Here is a 22,229-nt window from a genome sequence, read left to right as displayed (position 1 = left end):
CATGTTCGCACCCCCACTATGAGGCCAACACATAAAAAGATCAGAACTCAAGAAGCAAGAGAGGTCATTTAGAATCACCAGGTCAGAGGACTCATAGAGATTGAGAAGGTGGTGACCATAGCAAGTGAGAGGCCCACTGTGATCTTTGGACAATCGTTGAAGCCCCATACTAGTAGGATCACTCTCTATAGTACAAATCAAGTTGGACCCATGGTCATACTAAGGGGTTTGCAAATCTTTAAGTTGTGCATTAAAATCTCCTAAGATGATGATGTCACCCATAGCCCCAAACTTGGAGATGCTCTCGAATAGGTCTATAAAATCCCATCCTCAACACTATGCATGGTGTAAGGTGAGGAAGTCGATGAAAAGTAACATGACAATGAAGATATCTCTTTGACAACAACAGGTGCCTCCAACTCGGATCCACATAAATCTAGCATGAGTGTCAAAAAAAACCAATGTGGTAGTACTGAACAAATCATCTCTAATAAAACAAGCAACCCCACCAGAACCATGCACACCACCTGAAGCGCAGACCTCCTCTCTATAAACTGAAAGCCACTGATACCCTGTGTAACTTGGAAGGGGCCGAGTAGGACTCTCATGAGTCTCGATAACAACTAACAAATTAGCAGACCCAACTGCATCATGAAGTAAGCCCAATAAAGATCACAGGGAGCCCTTGTCATTTCAATAGTTGACAAGCAGAGATCCCATGGGAGGCTTAGACCTGCCCAACTGTTGGTGCTCAGACCGTCATTTGGCTTGGGTATATCTCACATCCCAACCATTGGGAGGTGAGTCACAAATAACTACTTTTAGATTCCTTATTACTTCCCATTTCTCGTTACTCCTTACCTCTACCACGAGACTCCTATAGTGTTTTAATTCAGCTACCTGTGATTTTATGAGGTCCTCATTAAGAAGTATCTTTTTGGGAAGAAGGAAGAGCTTCTTCTTTGCCTTGAGAGCTTGTAATCGATCAGCTAGTGAGAGAAATCTAAGAAAAAGGGTGCCATCGTGTCCAAACCATGCTCTATCTAATGTAATATTTGAAATACCCAGTTACTCGTTGATAAATGAGTAGCATGTGGGGAGAGGGTCAATGGAGGACAAGAAGAAGACCTCTAACCCGAAGGTTGAGTTCCCAGAAGCACCTAACTCAATCTTCTGCTAACTTCTCTTGGACAATTTTTTTGACCTCGAGCAAAGGCATAGTGTTGGATTTTTTGCAAGTGGAGGCCCAAGACTTAATTTGTTACTTTGTTTTAGTCAAAAGAGATGTTTGTTTATTAATGAGCTTGGTCTGCTTGTCCTTGAGGTTTCCAATATCCTCAAAGTCTTCAATAATGGAGCTAATATCTTTTGTAATGTATGTTGTTTGTGTGGTAAAAGTTTCAGAGAGGTCTTGAATGCGTGAAGAATTAGCCACAACTTATTGGTTCAAGTCATTTAATGATTCAAATAAGGAGTGGATAGTGTCTTGGAGAGTTTCGTTCACTAATTCAAACTTCTGCAACTGTACTAAGAGACCTTGGGAAACCGTAGAGAGAGAAAGAGTTATGACTTTTGGAGCTACATTATCCTTCTCCAGTAATGTTAAGTGGTCAACTATCTATTGAAATGTTGTTGGATTGGGTGGGGGGTCCATGATACAAAACAATACTAAGCAATATTTGAATAAACAATACTGCGTAGTATTTGAATTAACCAAAGCAGATACAATACTAGATATTCTATCAAATAGTTCACATGCAATTTGGTGTTGATATCTGGATATCGTGGATAATTTGCTTGAAGAGGTATATTGTCAAACACTTGGTCATCAACCTATACACGCAAAGAAAGTGCCAACAACTGGCGTATCAACACCTCTACAGTTCAATGGCTCTACTACAGCCTACGACACTTGGCTTGGATATAATCACGCTTGGCAATAATCATTTCTTCAACCTACAAAGACAAGGGGGCACGGGTTGGTACCTACACACATCATGGGCATGGTGTCTGCTCACAATAGGGGCTCCTTGCTTGCACAACCCAATCTTCCAAGAGATTATTATAGTTTATTTCTCTTTATAAAATGAAAAGCAAAAAACAATGGCTTCATAATTATCTCTACCAAAAACTTGTGCCCACATTCTTTGGATTCCCCTTGGAAGAACCATTAGTGTTAATCATCAAAACTCCTCAATGAAGCGAAGATCATTGAACTTCTCATCGGATATTCCTTTTAGCTATCAAAAGAAAGGAAGTCTTAACCAAAAGTCTTCCCAACTACCCAAAATTCAACCAACAGAGTGGTATGAAGATAAGTTTCCTTAAGCTGCCACCTACAAGTCCCTGATCTCCTTAGTGAAGGAAGCTTAAAAGAAAATACACAAAGAACATTCCACATTGTTGTTGCAATAACACAGATAGAAGACCCCTCGAAGCATCCCTTCCATAAGCTCTTTCATGTGGGGCACTTATTCTATGCAACAAGTTGCAACACAAAATGCACTTATTGCAAGAAAACTTATGAAAAACCTACTTCTTTTGAATTGTTTAAAATAAGTCCTTGTAATATCATATAACTAACAAAGAACACCTTCCAAAAATAAGGGAAGCAAGAAAGATATACTATATTCCTCAAAAGAGAGATTATAGAATCAAAATTACAATGCATAAAGAATTACTTTATAAATGCAAGTCCTTTCAAATTATGAAAAATTTAATTAAGATAGAAAGAAAACTACATCTAAATTAGGGTAAATTAGGCTCAATTAAAGCTTCAATAAATGAACTTAAGCTAAGAATGCATGGTCAAGCATGGGCTTAGTTATACATGGCTATGTGCACAAATATGTAATGCAACAATATACAAATATGCATCCTCTAATACCTCCCATAGTTCAAATTTAAGAAGAAGAAAAAAGCTCCAAGTGCATGAAAACTAAAGGCTTGATGTGGTACTAATGTAAAAACAAAAAAAAAATTTACATTTGGAGAAAAGGAGAAATCCTTGATGCAACAAAACTACTTTCAAAATAAAGAAACAAATGGAGGGCAAAGAAGTCTACAAAATAATGTTTGAAAAAGAATAGGACCTTGAAGAACCTTTGAAATAAAAGGAAGCTAAAGAAAATTGCTAAATGATAACTACTATCATGATGAATGAATAATTTCCTTTCAAACAAAGACGATGATTAATCCATAAAGATTTAAAAGATTAAAAAACTACATGAGTGACCTTAATAGCACTACTTGAACAATGAAAAATAGCAAAACATCTACCAATTAATGAGATTAATAAAACATGAATTTTTACAAGTGACCTCAACGACACTAATCAACATCTAAGAGTAAACTTCTAGTTAAAAATAGAAGTGCCAAATTGTTCAAAGAGTAGATCAACCAAAGATAAGTTTCCTTCACAAAAATTGGAATGCAAGATTGTCTATCTGGTAAAATCTCCATCTCATTAAAATACAATGCCCACATCTAACTAGTACTTAGGAATAAATGTTACGTATGTATCCCACTCCAAAGCAAAATTCAGAAAGCATTAGCATGAATAGTACAAATACCCACATAGTGTTGACAATGGAAAGAGATGATGGATCCATTGAAATTGTGTCACCAAGTAGCACATGAAGGATAACCTGAATGTGTACAAGTACCTACAACTAAATAATTGTTCACAACCAATGCACATGCACATGGGACAAGAATCATTATAATTCAATGACATTGTAGAGTAACACTCACCAAAAGAATGTGTGATACAAAATAAAAAACAATACACAACCCCACATGATACTCTATAATATAATGCATGTATAAAACAAGGAACAACATAATGTGAAAAATGATCCTTTACTCTTAACATTAACATTATATCTCGATGGCTCCTGCTCTCGCCCGTGCAGCGATTTAAACTATTGCTCCTGCCCTTTGCTCTTGGGCCAGTGCTAGTGTGGAGGCTACATATCTGTTTGTTGTGGCCCAGTTCCCTGTCGCATCTACTCATGCGGCTTCCTTTGCCATGGTGAATCATGTGCCTATTGTGGCTAGGGTCGTTGACGCAGGACCTGAAATTCTTGCTCCAATTGTTCATGTTGTGGTTGCCTCTCTTGATGTGTCTCAGGTTGTTGTGGGGAGATCTGTTATCTCTTATGCAGATGTGGCTTCTTTTGAAGCAGGTATTAATGCTCTAGTTCTAAGGAAGGAGTTTTGTCTGGTTGTGGTTAGTCATGCGATTGTGCTTGTTCTTGTAAGTAATTTGATTGTGCTTAATCTTGATTCAAATATTGTTGATGAGATCAACACATATGTGGATGATTTCTTTGCTACTGCTATTATTTTTCATTTTATAGGTTTTTGGCCCTCTCTCTCAGATTTGCATGCTTGGATCTCCAAATTTTCAAAGCCAATCATTTTGGATTTAGTTCAGATTTACCCTATAGCAAGGGGTTTTTTTATTGTGAAATTTGCTAATGTTGGTGACACGAATTCCATCATGTGTCGTGGTTTCTCTTGGGAGGAAAGGTTCCCCCTGATGTCCAAACCTTGGTATTTGACATTTAATCCAACTACTGAATCCTTTAATAAGATTCCTCTTTGGGTTAGGTTGTTGAATCTTCCCCTTCACTTTTGGCAAGACTCAGTCTTGGAGGCTATAGGGGAAGGCCTTGGGGATTTCTTATTGTTTGATTCAGTCTCCTCCAATGTCTATAGGACAACGTATGCTCGCATCCTTGTGGAGATGGATGTCTCTAAGGGGCTCTCTGTTATGTTGAAGTTGGCTTCTTCAAGTGGTTCTTGGATTTAGCTTCTTGATTATGAAGGTATCCCCTTCACATGTAGGAAATTTCATAAAATCAGCCATCTTGCTAATCGATGCTCCTCTGACAAGCTTAGATCGAAGAAATCACCTTCTTGGTGCTTAGGGGTTTTGGATGATCATTATACGATTCAGAAAGTTGCTACGGATGTGGATGGGTTGGATAGCTCTTCTCATGTTGATCTCACTTTGGATAAGGATTATGTTGATGTCTCTAATGATGCATGTTATCCATACCACAGTTTTGACTCAAAATATTGTTGCTAATGTGTGTCCTGCTACCGACTCTGTTGTTCCAGTCCCTTTGGCAACTTTGAGTTAGAATTTTGTTGTTGTTCCTTCTGCTGCTAACTCTATCCATGACACTATTTTTGGTGCTTCTACTGTTATGGGGGTTTTGGGGGTTAGTGGGGATTGGTAGAAAGCTACGGGGAAGGTGGAGGATGGTTTGGACTTCAGTTAAAGGAAAAAAAGGCAAATCCTCCAAACCTTCTTTTGATATGTCTTTATGTTCTCAAAAGACTGGACCAAAATGTAAATCTTCATGGTCTGTGGACTCTTGGGTTGTTTGCCCTCTTGTTGGGAACTTTGGTGTGTCCCTCTAGTTTGTTGGGTGGTTTTCCATAGTTGTTTTAAGATTCTCATTTTTATATCTTTTTTGTTCCATTGTACAAGGTTTTGGGTCTTTTCAAAACCTCATTTTACTTAATCAAAACATAATGTGCAAAATCCTCAAAAATCATATACAATAGTGACACTTAATCTCAATACATCTACAAATATAAAAGAGCATGAAAATGATGTTCAAATGCTTAAATATGACAAAATGTGAGAAATTTATGCAGAATATTCAAGGGCAAAATCTGAAAATTAGCATGGATAGTTATGAAGAGCTTGAGGAGACCTTTTCAACTCTACAAGAATTGTAGATAATAAAGGAAATGATAGAAAGATATTAGCTCATAAGAAAGAAGAAAAAACAACATATGAATTCGAAGGGCTCTAGGAAAATATAGGAGAACATTTTGAAAATAGAAAACATGAGCACTCTAGCTCTTTGGATAAGCTTTCCGATGATATCTTATTTTCAAGAACTGGATGTTGTATGTTTTATGGCCATTAGAACATTCTAAATTTAGCTAACCAACAAAGGTGACCCTTGGAACTTGGTTTCGACAAAATTTAGTCCCAAAAATTCTAATCGATGTTGATTTGGTCTTCTAGGGTTAAGAAAAAGAGACATGAAAAATCTTGGGAAACTAAGAGCAACCCTGATGATTTTTTTTGGTTGTGTAGAGAAATTGAAAATAGTTTTTGTCCAATATGAGATTATGCGTAGATTCTAAAAAGTGCACACTTCTAGATCCATGATAAAGATAGACATGTTGAACTTGTAACACTTCTAAGAGAAGAAACCTTCAAAGATTGAAAAGTTTACTAGACCCACACTTTGATACCACGTTGAATTTTGCAACACAAGCACTTGCAAGATCAAATAGAAAATGAAGAACACCTTCGACAAAGGAGAGTAGCAAGAATGATATACTACACTACTAAAAAAAAATTACAAAAATAAATATTACAATGCACACATAATTGCTTTAAAAAAAGTAAGTTTTCTAAAATTAGGAAAAGTCTAAATAAACTAGAAGTTAGTAACAACTAGAATCATTATAATCTCTTACGCCAAGACAGCACTAGTGACAACAACTTGGTGCATCAAAATCTTTTACAACAAAAAGTTGTCAATGTAAATATGGAAAAGTTTTACTTATTCTAGAGGCCTCAATATTTTAGGAGTTTCCTACAACTTCAAAAGTCTCAACCCTAAGTAACTTGCAAATGGGTTTTAGTCCTTCGAATGAAACTATTGTGGATGAGAATAAAAGAACGTATAGGAGCAATCGTAGAGCCAAAAACAAAGAATAATAAGGGACTAACTGTGGAGCTATGTCCATGTTGTCAAATCTTCTATTACTCTTCCTCCAAAAGTGAAAATACAACCTATTGCTTATACCATGGAATCCTTTGTGTTTCTACCAAAATTGTGGATTGATTTCTAGATTTTCTAGTGTCTTTCCCTCTCTTTAAAATTTTCATCACTAGGTAAAAATTAACTGGTGATCCTTCTTTGGTAATATTAAGTTGTTCCCTTGTGCAAAAGTGTTTTTTATTGCTATATTTTCATCTTTTGAAGACCATGATTGGGTGTTGATCAAGCTATGGGTTTGGGAGAATCACTCCCTTTTTTCCAAACCTCAAACAAACTCCTTCAACCCTCTCATTGAACCACTCAAGGTGCGCTCAGTACGAGTTCATCTTCTCAATCTTCCACTGCATTTTTGAGAGATTTCTTGCTTTGAGACCATTGGAAACTCTACTGTCAATTTTTTAAAAGTCGGTGAAGTTACAAATTCATTGAGATGTTTTACCTTTGCTCACATTTTGGATGACATGATATCTCTACACCACTTTAAGGGGATGTGCTACTCATAGCTAGGGAGAGACCTTAGACTCAATCAGTAGATTATGAGGGCCTTCTCTTTCAAGGTCAATGATGCTTCTCTACTACTCATAAGATTACAAAGTGTTATTTGTTGCATCATTAAGGTGTTTCTTCTAGGTAGAAGGATGCAAATGATGGTCATTTGATAGTTCAATCTTTTGATTCTACCTCTAAGGACTCTTCAAAAGTTGATGCTCTTGTTGAAATAACCTCCTCTTATCCAATGGACTTGAATCCATCTCTTGTTATTGGTGTGGTCCTCTCTGACTATGTAGACCCTTGTTCAACTGCTACTACTAATATGTGCTAGCCTTCATTGGCTAATGTACAATGTTGCAAACACTTAGCTATTAATTTTGATTGTCCCACATTTGGGGTTTAATTGCAATCTAGTGGAGGGGGCTACTAATAGTATCACTTGGATGGTTGCATGTTAATGAAAGAACTATGTTGTGAGTAAGTTGGCTTCGCACTCTTAATGTGGGTTACTAGCTATGGTATGGTTTAATATTGATCATGTAGTTAATCATTCACTTGTTATAGCCAACACATATGGTAATGTGCATTTTATTTTTTGATGCCTTTTGATTTTGGTTGTGTTAGGGTTAGGCCCCTTTCTTGATTGTTGAGCTTGATTAAAAAATAACAAAGAGATATTTTAGGAAGCATTTGAGTTCCAATTTCTAGATTTGGGTACTAAATTTATGGTCTTGTATTGACACATATTTCTTTCAAAATCATGAAAATTCATTGTAACCATTGAAGGATGAATGTCATGTGCATATTTGACCTCAATTGAGATTTTTCTATGTGTTTTACTCATTTTTAATGTATTTTATGGAGTATTTTATAAAAAAAAAGAAACTTTCTTATTTATCCAAAATCGCTAACAATACTCGTCTAGTAATCTATAATTCATGTTATATATATGAAAGTGTGTGTGGAACCTAATTTGGTTGTGTCTTTGAATGATAATCTTTTGTAAGATCTTCATTAAGTTGCCACTATTGATTTCAATATTGCATCTTTTGAATGAATAAAGTGGCCCTCTATTCAAGTTGATATGACAATAGTCTCATCAACCTAACATACCAAGATAATTTATACATCCTTTTTATACCATGTCTAAATGTGAACAGGCAAGTTGTGGACTACTTAAAATCATAGTTTTAGAGCTTCTATATGGTATATATTTATTTAATCAAGTATACTACCTTTTAAGTTTGAACTAATCCATATATTGAAAGCAACAACCTAGATATAGGTATACTATAGAATGGGTGTAGTTGGTCATTAGTAACATTTGTAGCAATAAATAGTGAATCCCCACTCTCTACTCCCTCCATTGCCTAGTCAGTGAATGGTTATTGGGGTCTTGTCTTCTCAGCCTGTCTCCAGCAGTCGATTAAGGGTTAGGTTTCCTGCCTCGGTTGATGGTGCTAGTGTTGCTTCCTTTGCAGATGTGGCCACTTTCGAAGTTGAGGTCCATGGTTTGGGGGTTCTAGTTATGGATCGTCTAGTTTTCTTCTCGGTTGTGACTCCTATCATGATCTGCAATCTAATCCAGTTGGAGTTGGAGGATGATGTTGCAGATAAGATAAAATTATTAATGTCCACGAAAAACCAAAACGGTTTATGGGACTGAGCATACAAACAGAAGAGCCAGCCAAGCAAAGGCACCAAACGGTGACTGAAAAGGGACAAAGCAACAAGAAGAAAGAAAGACAAGGAAAGGACTAAGGGTCCTTCATTGTCACAAAGAAATCCATAATAGAGAGGTACATCTGTGGACAATCCATAGTCTTCGGATGTCGTGAAGAACCCCTATAGGACTAATGCTGCTTGTAGAGACTGGTACAATGTCTGACAGATCTGGAATGTGAAGTAGTGAAAGGCCTTTTCAAACCCCACGGAGGAGACAAGGGAGAGAAAAAGGTGGTAATGAGCTGATCAGAAGTCTGTCTGTGATGAAAGGACTACAGGGTATTTTATCGAAGATGGGTGGCCTCTTGAAGATAAAGTGCTAAACACCGCTGATCAATATAGCTGAAGAACATCGAGAGAGAAGAACAATCTCTGAAAAGGCAATAGAATCTCCCTCTGATCTCATAGTAATGAGGACAACGAAATATGAAGTGAGTCTCGGTCTCAACCTCCATCAGAGTGCATAACTGGCATAATCGATCAGCCTGATCCATATGGTGATCAGTCAGAGCCTTGAGACGATGAGAACCAACCCTAAAAGAGTCCAAAGAGAACCGTAATGCATGATTCCAACACCGGTAAAGATAGGCAAGGCGAACAACAATACCATCCTGAATAACAAGAAAATGCTCAACATAGAAGGCCATCTTAGGTCGCAAACTACCCAGGGGATGACACCAAGTAGTGGTAATGCACTGCCTATAGATATCCTATCTGACATGCTCATTCAACTCCTAACGAGAGGGAAGAAGATGAGCTGGGACATCCAACGAAAACTGATAAGTAGGAAGACGATCAATCTCAATCCCGATCAAACCCAACAAAGAGGTTGCCTGAGCGTACTAGCATCTTGATCTAGCAAAAGTGTCAAATCTCATAATCTCCACCGAAGAACAATATGCCAAAAAAGAGTATCTATGTCGGTCAGTACCTGTCTCCATAAAACCATGAAGCTGATGAAGAAACCAAATCAAGTAAAAAATAACGGCAAGTTTGAGAGGATAAGCAACAAACTCCGCTAAAACAATGTTGTGAGGGGTGAATCTGTGGCACCTAATGATACGACGCAACAACAGTGTTTGGACCCGCTCAATAGAAGCCCAATCAGAAGCAATAAGAGAAGGTCCCCGAACCACTGAACCATAGAGGACTATCAGACAAACCAAGGAGTCAAAAAGGGACAACTTGGATGAAATATCCTGAAAATGATGCCTGAAGCATTGTCTCTCCAGCAAAGCCAGGGAGACCATACCCTTACTGACTCTGGACTGAATAGCAGGTCTCAAACTGAAACGTGGTCCTGAGAACTTCACACCAAGATACATGTAAGAGGGAGTAATCTCAACCTCCTTCCCCTGGAAGAAGAAATGGAGATGAGAGGTCTTAAACAGTTAAAGACCATAACCCGTGTCTTAGATAAATTGACCACAAGCTGTCGCAGAGTACAGAAAGAAGCAAGACTATCAAGGAGTCTCTGTAAGCTATCAAGAGAAGAGGCCAAGAGAACGACATCATCAGCAACGAGGAGAATAGAGATCAAAACCTGATGTAAATAACACCCATCTCCTAGTTGAGAGGATTTCATAAGGAAATCCTCCAACTCATCAATATACAAGCCAAACAGTGTAGGGGAAAGAGGACAACCCTGCTTCACGCCAATGGTGCTCTGAATCGGATCAGAAAAGCCCTCCGAAGTTCTAAGCCTACCAGTAACCTTCTCATAAAGTCTCAAAATAGCAGTATGTAACATATCTGAAATCCCAATCTCTTGAAGCTGCTGAAATAAAGCCAACCAAGGAACAGAATCAAAACGGAAGTCCACAAAACAACAATAGACCTTCTGAGAGTGGTGTCTAACCTCCTCAATGATAGCTCGCAGTGTAAAAACATGATCCATAGTCTAGTAGTTTGCCTGAAAGCCAGCCTGACCTCTCGCCCTACATCCCCGTCTATCAAGCTCACTGGATAACATGGTGTTCAGAGCAGTGGCATAAAGTTTGGTAAAAGTATGACCAATCATAATAGTTCTGTAATTTCCTGGATCACAAACAAGCCCAAACTTGTGAATAGGGTAAACAACATGTCTAGACCAGGAATCAGGAAACCCAATGCAAACCACTCTATTAAAGAGTGTAGGAAGGTAAGATCCAAGAACTAAAGCACCAAGTTTGAAAAGTTCTACCTGAAAACCCTCTTCATCAACTGCTTTGTTGCATCTCAAAGATCTGATAGCCTCCATAATGCTAGAATAGGTGAACAAATAGTAGTGGGCAGGTGGAGTGGAGTAGAGAGGAGGCTACCCAGGAATGTCATAAAGCGTCGTGATATGGGAGGTCAGAGAACAATAGTCAAGAGAGGAGGAAATTGCTCATAAGATCGAGGACTTCTCTAAGAGGGCAACTATTTTCAGATTTTGAGGCTTCTGGCCTTCCCTTCAAGCTCTTCATGCTTGGATTTCTAAGCACTAGGACCCTTGATTTTTTAATCTATCCAGATTTACCCTATGGCTAGGGGTTTTTTCATAGTAGATTTTGATGTTGCTAAAGATAGAAGGGCTATTTTGTGTAGTTGCTTCAGCTAAGAGGATTGTTACTGTTTGCAGGACAAACCATGGCATGAAGGTTTCGACCCTACATCTGAATCTTTTTCTCATATGCCTCTTTAGGTTAGGCTCCCGCATCTTCCCCTTCACTTGTGGTTGGATTTGGTTCTTGAAGTTGTGGGAGATGCCATTTGAGACTTCCAAATAGTGGATTCTAAATCTTTGGATATTCTTCATACTACTTACACTCGCATCCTCGTGGTGGTTGATATTTTGAAGAGCCTCCTTGAGAAGATCAAACTCAAGGTCCCTAATGATTCCTAGATTCTAACTCTAGACTATGAAGGTATTCCTTTCCATTGTAGGGTCTGCTCCAGAACTGGACATGTAGTGTTGCCCTAAAGAGTTGAGGAAATCAAAGAAAAGACCTTCTTACTCTGCTCCTTTAATTTCCCCTGTGTCTATGGTTGCTTCGGGTGCCTGTAGCTCTTCCTCATCTAACCAAGCTTTTGGTCCGTTGTTGAATATGGATGTCGTGGTTGCCCCTCCCTCTGTGGGTCGAGATCCTGTGAGCAATTTTTCTGGTATGGTTTTCCCTGTTTCTCCGGTTGGGTCTGATATTGATGCTCTGGCTTAGGAGAAGGAGGCTTCCTTGGTGGAGGAAGGTTGGACAAAGGTTAAAAAAAAAAATACAAACTATCCCAACAATCCTTTGATCAGCTTTTTAGTTCTCACTCTTTTGGGACTAAATGGTCCTAAATGGTTTTATTGAGTTGTAATTTGGTGGCAAAAATGTAATGTGTTATCTGTGAAGCCAGCCTGCTCACATTATCTTGGTTGGTAACCTGTTTCACCTCTAGTTTGTTCTATCTTTTGTTTGGGCTCCATTAAAAATATTTTGATGTGTAAAGGTTTCAAGCACCCTTCAAAACTTGTTTTCCTTAATCAAAAACATTTGTAGCAATACTTATTCAATACCTTAGAGACGACCTCAGTTTATTTATTTTTTAAAGTAAAGATAGTTGTTTTAACCCACATCAATTATTATTTTGTGGTAATTTAGTCTTAGCATAGGTTTCATGATCTTCTTCTCAAGTTTGATAGCCCTAGCACCTATAAGAAAATTAATCTTTAGGGATCTTGGACATACAGTTTCAATCACAAATAGATTAAAATTATTGAAGAGGAAGTGTTGGTCTAGTTATATATGTTGAGAACCTTGGTGATCTTGTGAAGATTATATTGTGAATGTGTACATTTGACAACATAACAATTTACACCAACAAATTGGCTAGAAATGGTGTCTCAAATGTGCATTTACATGAAGTTACTTTTAGAGTCATTTATTTATTTGAACGTGGTTTGGTCCAAAATTTTCCCCAAAGATACAAATTGGATATGTAAGCATATAAGTGATTTTTTCTTGCACAATCATATCTAAATTTGAAGATATTAAAGTCTTCATTTTTAGAAAATCCGGGTCAATTTTGAAGGGCTTCAAAGACTTTTTGGACTTGATAGTGTAATTGGCACAATGTTTTGTAACTTGATAGATCACTTTATGAGCTTTATAACTCTTCAATCAATTCATCAGTCGGACAACTGGATCAAAATTTATTGACTATAGAAATTGGCCCTCCTAAAATGGAAAATATAATGATGCGTTTGACACATAAATTACTCATAAATGGTGGTTTCAAGTGTTAGTGTGTACTTTTTGGCCCTCCTAAAATGGAAAATATAATGATGCGTTTGACACATAAATAGTGGTTTCTAGTGTTGGTGTGTATTTTTTTCCCAAATACATCATAGGCCATCTTGAATTGGAGATAAGTCGGGGATTGTTTTAGCTCAAGGTTTTGTAATCTTGTTCAATAGTTTCTTGTACAATAACTCGTATTTATTAGGTCTGTAATTTGGGTTAATGTAAGAGTCTTAGATCTTGAGTTACCTTTGGATCTCTAGTTGGTGATGCCCGTGTGTAGAGGTTGCTCTTCAAATATATTGCATTATGTTGTTTATTTATATATATTATATTGAGTTCCTTTTAAAGCATATGGTTTCTCCTAAAAGAGTTTTCCCATGTAAATTATTGTGTCGTTGTATACATATTATTTATATTCATTGTGGATTGTTAAGTTGACGAAAATACTCATAGAGAGCCCAATCTAGAAGCGATATAAAAAAATGCAATGACTACTCTAGTAAAATATAAATTAGTTGAGTTTTTGCAAAGTACATTCGTTTCGTAGTAAATGTGTTATGTGCTCACAAGTGACTCGAGGTAATCTACCATCAACCGTTGACCATATTGATTTATTATTTGTGGCAGCAATTTCACAAACTAACATTCTCAATTTCACTCTTATGGATCACGCATTCTCAATTTCACTCTTATGGATCACGCATGTGGCTCACAATGCAAGATACACAAATAACCAGTGTTGTGGCACAAAATATGGTTTAGTGCATAACCTTTGGCTGCATTTTTTGTAAGTAAATATCTTGTTCACCACCAGTCAGATCCAAATAAATTGCACTTTTTTGTCGGAATTGTAGACTACTCTCTAATCATTACAAAACATCACATAAATAGAACATGTAACCTTAATGCATAACATCAATGATATTTAATCATTCCAAATTTATTTATGTGATGTTTTATTAGAGATTGTTTCTGACCCATAATCCTGGTGAAAAGTAACAAAATATTTGGAACTGTGACCCATAACCTTAGTGCACGACTTATATCTGCTTTGTGCATTAATTACATGTTTTAGGGAGATGCTCTTTTTCTACTTCGCCCATAAAGCCAGTTTATTCTACTTTCATCTTGGCCTTTTCACCAATCTTTTATACTGTGACAACAGGCCTGCCACATAATGTAGGCAAGCAAGAATTCAATATTTATGTCGATTGCATAATGTAGCCTACAAGTCCACTTGAGTTTCATAGATATGCAAGAATGTGAATAATCACCTTACCCCTGGCGCCATCTTATACATCACTTTCTTGTCCCGCAAAAGCTTATGAACATACATTCAACACCACACTTGGATCACTTGTCATTAATCTGTATTATAAAGCCCGAGGTATGGAGAGCTGCAAAGAGCTTCACAACATAATCAACTTACTAAGCTCCTGTTTTGGAATTTAAAAATATGTAAACATTACAGAATGCTCCAAGAAAAACAACAAAATTGCTCCACTTGCACAGATATGTAGAGGTTTATGTGAGTAGTTGTGTGAATGAATGACCATTCAATCACACCATGATTTTCAGAAAGCCTGTTTTGTGTTTGATCACATCAGTTTAACATGTTTCAGCATCAACGATATTTTTGTCAGATGAGTGCAATTCAAGCTGCAAGCAATTTTCACAACTTGGATGAATAGCTTCCGAATTGCATTGGACTTTTATGGTTGCACTGAAATCAAATCTGTCTGTAAGCATCCATCCAGTGCTTTGAAATAGGATCAGTGTATTGTTTACACATAAGTTTACAGTAACTTTTGTTGACGCCCAGATGCATTGTGATGTATTTTTAAAGTTTCACATGTTATACAACAATTACAAGATTGCATCCACTCACTTGCCATTCCCTTACAGCAGACATTTTCCATCTATAATTGTCCAACAAGATACACTTAAAATTCCACCCTCAATAACTCACTCAAAAAGATGAATAAGCATACATGTTCATTTGCAGCATTTTAAAGTGTAAATAATGTTTAATAACACGTTTGCCTAACTTCATCTCATAAAATACAATGTTTCTCAACCAACACAGGTGCACACTAGCTATCGGGAAAAAATGGCTGATAACACATAGATCATTTCTTAATATTTGCAATACACGTGAGAAGCAATTGCTGACAGAGATAATTTATGGGATAAAAATTTATTTTTCTTATCATGAGGTTCTTCATACACCAGCAACAAAGCAATAAACATGTTCAAAGTTAAAATTTGAAGTCCAGCTAGATGAAACAAATGACAAGAAAATATCAAATAAATGCCTTGGAATAAGTTTCTGATCTAGTAGGTGAAAAACAATCAAATTCGATTCTGATTATTGGGATTCACACACTCAGTAATCAACAATCCAGCCCTAAAATAGCATATCTGATTCAACAGAGCTTAAATCAACCTCATGGTAAATGTGTCCAATCTCTTCTGGATGATGTGTACAAGTTTGCGTCCAGATGAGCTCCATAAAATATCTTTTTACCAAAGACTCAACTGTAAAATACATGGCAAATTGTTGAGCTTCTTATTGAAAAGTGGAGAGTGCTCCATAATTTCCTATTTGTAGCAAACGTACATCACTCAGAAAAGAGTTTTATTGTTACACATCTGCATCAGTCAAAGCACTGTTACAACATCTGTGTGACTTAAAATACACTAACCTGCCAATTTTTTATCAACATTGATTCTTAATTAGTCTTACAACAACATTAACAGGATAAATACAAAATACTTTCCTTTGATTGGACTAGAAATAGCATCAATTGTGAGTTAACATACAAAATATTTCAAACATTAATTCTTGATACATCATGCTGCTTTAAGTTTGAACACTGCCCATGTCGTAGAAGAAACTGAAGCTGTTCCAGGCAATGAATAGAAATTATGATTACATACTACATTAAAAGCAATTTTGTATTGTCTTATGATGTAGATCAGTACTCATAAAAGTACTCTAGTGTTACTAAACAGAAAGGGTGCAGCCATGCTTTTAGGTATAGAATTCAATACAGTAATATACAGCAGCAATTCAGAGTGTTGAACAATGAAAATCATAGTGAAGAGTTTAATTTGACAAAAGGGTGGAATGAATTAAACCTTGGAGCAGTTATGATGCAATAAAAAGTGCATACCATTTGTAGACAAGTTTCACTGTCACACAACAATCGAATGCTCCATTTCTGGATCAAGGTTGCAGAAACTTGTACTTCTCGTTGCAACCTGGATAAAGTGACAATGGCTATATGTGTAGTTATCACACGATTTTTCCATTCCTAAATAGTTATATTTAAATATCAAAACATCTATAGCCATCGGAATGCTGTTAAATAAAAGACCATTATCTTCATTCACGAAATTTGGCAAAGGGAGCTGGAGGTGCAAAGAGCCAGCAATTACATAGAACAATTGGATTGGAGCAAACAAAAATTGCCACCACTATCTTATATAAATACCCACAAAAAGATAGTGGGTTGGTTAGAACAAAATATTATTTATTCAAAATCTGTTAAAAATTGAAAGCCAGAATTCTCTAACTGTATAAGCAAAAATCATACGCATGAATGTCCATAGAGACCAAAAGGCAATTCTATAACCGTATAAGCAAAAATAATATGCATGAATGTCCATAATAACCAAAAGGCTCTCACATTAGTACTCCCAAATCCCTGCACCACCAATAAAAAGATATTTTGGGTATGCATATAATCAACAGTATTGAACCCAGATATGATCTACCAGCAGGACCAAACATACCAACTTATGCCTTCAGAGCACTGCAATAAAAACTGCATACCATGCCTGGGAAAAGTGACAATGGCTATGTGTAGTTAATAAGTTATCACATAATTTTTCAATTTGTAAATAGTTATATTTATATTTCAAAACATCTATAGCCCCACCGGAATGCAGTTTATAAACAAAAGACCATTATCTTCATCCATGAAATTTGGCAGAAGGAGCTGGAGGTGCAAACAGCCGGCAATTACATAAAACAATTGGATTGGAGCAAACAAAAATTGCCACCGCTATCTTATTGAAATACCCACAAAAAGATAGTGGGTTGGTTAGAACAAAATATTATTTATTCAAAATCTGTTAAAAATCGAAAGCCAGAATTCTCTAACAGTATAATCAAAAATCATATGCATGAATGTCCATAGTGACTAAAGGCAATTCTATAACCGTATAAGCAAAAATAATATGCATGAATGTCCATAATAACCAAAAGGCTCTCAAATTAGTATTAAATCCCTGCAACACCGATAGAAAGATATTTTGGGTATGCATATAATCAACAGTATTGAACCCAGATATGATCTACCAGCAGGACCAAACATACCAACTTACGCCTTCAGAGCACTGCAAGCTTGTGAAGAACATATTGATGGTTTGATTTTAGTTCCTACAATGAGTGGTGTCAAACATATGGTACACATGTACAATTCCCGGAATAAACAATTAAGATTCTCCTCACAAACAGATTCAGAGTTGCATAAGATCCTCTAGTCGATGTTACAAAATATTTAAGCAGTAAATTTGCTTCAATTCGAATCAATAATACACGAGCCACATTTTGAGGCCACAAAGGATTGCAGTGATAATCTTGCAGGGGGGAAAACATACAGACTGTCAGGTAAACTAGTCGATACTCCTGATATCTCCTCAGAAACACTGCTATTGACATTCAATAGTGTCTACAACATAAAGCACTTTGCAGTTAGCAATAAGCATTCATCATGTTGTTGCATTTCTATTTATATTAACTATGGAACAAATGGAGAACCCAAAGCTGGATACCAGCACAATAAAACTTGGAAAACTCCATACTTATTGCTACAAATTGGAAACTAAGCAATGGAACCAGCATAAAATCTACTTCGACCAATAAATTTTGCTTTAGAACCCGATGAACTTTTCAACTTCCCGGATCTCTTGGGCCTTTGTCCATCTTCTTGCTCAACTTCATCTGATCTCCACCTCAAACCACCATCTGGGTTTGGAGACTCAACCCCTGAATTGGAACTGGTATAGAAGACAGTTGTACATATCACCACAAGGTTTCAAATTATCTACTACTTCATTTAAAAATACAGACTTCAAAAACAAGAGCTTGAATCCAGACTTACGTTTGAAAAGACTCGGCAGAAGAATAGCCAGGTGACAGATCCTGATCTTTTGGACTAGACGAACATGGAGCTGTTCCACTTCCTTTTCCCCTCCTGGAGTCAGCATCAGATGGACCAGCCAACCATGAACGATCAGATGGTGGTCGTTTTCCATTTGATCCTGGACTTGATATACGATGCATTGGCATACCTAGTGTTCGAGTTGCAACACTTGATCTTTCTTGCAACCCCTCTCTGCTTGAATGTGGCGCATACAGATGTGAAGTAGAAGAAAGGTCTCTTATCTGGATTAAGCCATTGTCAAGGCCCAAATGGTTACCTTTCCCAGTTAAATCAACTTCTGAGATTGAATGGCCATTTTCTATTAAGTTTCTAGTTTCAATCTGTGCCTTGTTTGATACTTCAAACCTCTTCCTCTCATCAGTTGAAGTTTCCAAATCTGAAATGAATTCTTTTGATGGTCGCCTGTTGAAAGCAACTCCTTCCTCCACAATATGCAGCTCCTGTGATGGCATGTAATCAGATGCATGTGACCCGTGCTCAGTAGATTCAATACCCTCAAGTGCCCTCCCAGAATCGAAATCGTATTTTAAAACTCGGGCTTGTATGGGACTGAATCTAGGCCTTTCCTGATCCCTTTTGTTTGATAATCCACCTAGCGTAGGAGATAAAACAGGTAGAGGATTTGCAGCTGCAGATCTAAATGGTTTACCATGAAGAATAGATGGCTGAATATAATCAGCCCATCCCAAAGGTGAAGACAGAGGAATATCCTTGGATCTATTGAAAGTGTCTAGGGTAAGTTCTCTTTTCCTTGCATCAAATGGTTGATGAACCAGTGAAGGCATTCCTGTGCTGATATTTTGAGTAACTGGAAGGACTGTTGATGTTTCTCGTTCTTTCTCCAAATCCAGAGGTTGATCTCTCTCTCCTGTAAGAGGAGAAAAATAACATTCAGAAATGTTTCCACTTCTTAGCTGTTGGCGTTGGATTTCTGGCAGCAACTCAATACATTTTTCCTGTTATGAATAAAGCAAACATTAAGGTCATTGTAAAACTTGTGGGTATGCATATACTGGTAAATAGAGTGCAATATAAAAAAAGTTCCACACTATGTAAATAAATAAGAATGTGCAAAGACACCAGAAAAACAATAAGGTTAATGGTCCAAACCGAATACACATGCCCTGGCTATCTGCTATTATCAATAAATAAAACCTAAAAATTAAGATTATTTAAATACTAAATGGAATATAAGCATTCTGTTAACACATCATTGACATGGTGCCATAACAGTGCAAATGAGAAGCACACAGAAGAAAACTCTGTAAAAAACAAGAGATAAATAACTATTTACTGATTGTATGATCAGAATAAAAGTAATATTATTATTTCAGCTTAAACTTACTGTGTAGATAAAAATAGACATTATTATGATAACAATTATAATCATTAGAGAATTGCACAGAATTCAAATTTATTTAGTATTTAACTTCCACCAAGAAGGTTTTCTGAAGAAAACATGTCTGGCCTGAAACAGTGGGAAATTCTGTCATAAGCATGCAGTATAAAGGCAGGCATGTATTATTGTCTAAACCCTGTTTATGGCATGACAATGAATCAAAAAAAAATTAAATTAAATAAATAATTATGCTTTAAAATTGAACTTATAAGAAAAATCTATTCCTTGTTAAAAAAATTACAAAGAGAGTATGCTAAACCAAAATCATTATGGGCCAGCGTTAGCAATGAAATTCAAAAACCGGGTTTTGGAAAACACAGAGACAGCGTGGCAACAGCAGCAAGTCATGATCGCTTGAGATTGGCAGGTTCTCAAAGTGTAAAGCTACGATGTCTTGAATGTTACAAATTACAATCACCATTGAGTTTATTACTTGGCCACAAGTTATAGAAAAAGAAAACAGTTCAAACTCAAAAATTTACAACTTCATTAATCAGAGTTGATTGGTTCAACTTGAAGTTCTCATGTGTGCAGTCCCATCATCCACCATTTAGGGCCAGACCATCTTCTAAATGCAATTCATAGTCCCTACCTTCATACTCCTTGCAATATAATTTCATATCCTTTTTAGCCTCTTCCAACTAAATATGAAATTATAACTTATGGTTACCTTTGCAGGTGTTTAAGTGCCCACAAGGAGGATGCAGGAGCAAAAATAAAACTGGAAACAATGTCCATCTAATTAATGGTTGTGATCAATGAAAAAATAGAGATACAAAGTAGTTCCGGGCTAGATACCAGATTGAAAGAGAACGGAAAAAAAATTGAAAATGATTTTTGTCATTTGTCAAGAGTTTGGCCAACCTTGTGCCTACAGAAGACCAGCCAAAAGTGTGCGACTTCCTATTGAAATTTTCTGCATTTTGCTTACATAAAATCACATTAAGCATAAAAGATTTAAAATCTTCTCAGCACTGCTCTTTATTATCTTAGATATCCTATGTGCTTGATGGGATAATTTTAGAGCCCATCTAAATTTAAACTTTCACCAAAACTTAAACAGGTAACTTCACCTGTAAATCCTGAAGGATTATAATACAGCACATCTTGTGCTTTCACTTTTTTTTAACTAAATTTATAGTTGTTGCCTCCAGAGATGAATTTAACTAAATATTTCACCTTCGGGATATCCAACAATTGAAAAGAAATGTAGTGATCTAATTACTCTGCAAAGAAAACAAGCAACTCATATCACTTATAGCTTCTAACTAACTAATTTGTAGTGCTCTTTCTAACAGAATTAAATGTATTTTTAGGCATATAGCTTGTAACTAATTAATTTGTAGTGCAGTACACCAATGCATGATTCCTCATGTTTGTTTCTTCATCAGAAATTCCTCAAAGAAAGAATCATTACCTATATAGCTTTTAAATAGAAACAACGCAAACACTTGTACCAATCAACACTCAAAGAACCATGTCTGCATCTTTGCAAAAATGAATTCAAAGATAAGCTACTCACTGTCAATCGTGCTCTCCATTCTCTTGCATTCTCAACCCTCTCAGCCATTTTCTCATCTGCACTTCCAGATACAAACTGTTCTTCCAAGTTCCAAAGTTTTCTGTGTATTTGATATGCTTCAATATAGCGGCAACGCTGTAAAAGGTTGGAAATTCAATGGAATCAACAAATATAATCTTTGATAACATTGAACTATTTTAGTTTAAAGAAAACACCATAATATCAAGAGCATCAAAACCAGTAACAGAAAAAGAGTTTGCAAATATCTCGATCAAGTTATCATTTAATTAACATCACCATAAAACAGGACTTGTTAATTCCTTACTTCACTCAAATCTCATGCAAAAGTGAAGACGTTCAAAGTGATTAAAAACTTTAAAGTCAAATCATACTTGAAATTTTAAGAATTGAAACATGTCTAATTGAAAATGCAATGCAATCAGATTAGGTTCAACAGTTTGTTAGGACTTCAAATTAGATAGCCTTTACCCTTCTGCTATAAATGTTAATGAGCTATTAATCAAGAACCTTAAGACCAGCCAATGCTATTCATGTTAAAAATAATTTTTAAAAATGCTGTAATAGCAGTTTCCATGGGGACGCATCCCTGCCAAAAAGCTTCTGGGACATTTCTGAGACTTGAGGACTTGGGGAAAACATCCCCCCATAGAACCACCACCTTTGCCACCTGTATTAGGGATGCTAATGGGTCACTCGCTATATAGTACATGTCTTCACATAGTACATACTGATTGCAAGCATTAACTTTGTGAAAACTAGTTTGTCTTG

General features: G+C 36.5%; 1 protein-coding gene across 1 annotated transcript in view; it reads right to left on the bottom strand.

Moving 5' to 3' along the window:
* Nucleotides 1-17,772: 17,772 nt before the first annotated feature.
* LOC149580356 (E3 ubiquitin-protein ligase HOS1-like) overlaps nucleotides 17,773-22,229 on the bottom strand; it is a 70,787-nt gene continuing 66,330 nt past the window's right edge. The window contains exons 9-11 of the mRNA XM_089790410.1: nucleotides 21,441-21,575; nucleotides 18,457-19,475; nucleotides 17,773-18,352 (exon numbers count right to left, since the gene is read on the bottom strand). Coding sequence (XP_089646536.1) covers nucleotides 18,178-18,352; nucleotides 18,457-19,475; nucleotides 21,441-21,575 — 1,329 coding nt within the window. The 3' untranslated portion in view covers nucleotides 17,773-18,177. The remainder of the gene's footprint in view (nucleotides 18,353-18,456; nucleotides 19,476-21,440; nucleotides 21,576-22,229) is intronic.

This window comes from Cupressus sempervirens, chromosome 1, assembly GCF_028749045.1.
Source record: "Cupressus sempervirens isolate cs-2001-9-10 chromosome 1, ASM2874904v1, whole genome shotgun sequence".
NCBI classification, from domain to species: domain Eukaryota; kingdom Viridiplantae; phylum Streptophyta; class Pinopsida; order Cupressales; family Cupressaceae; genus Cupressus; species Cupressus sempervirens.
The sequence above is the reverse complement of the archived record's forward strand: the minus strand, read 5'-3'. Positions and strand labels throughout refer to the sequence as shown.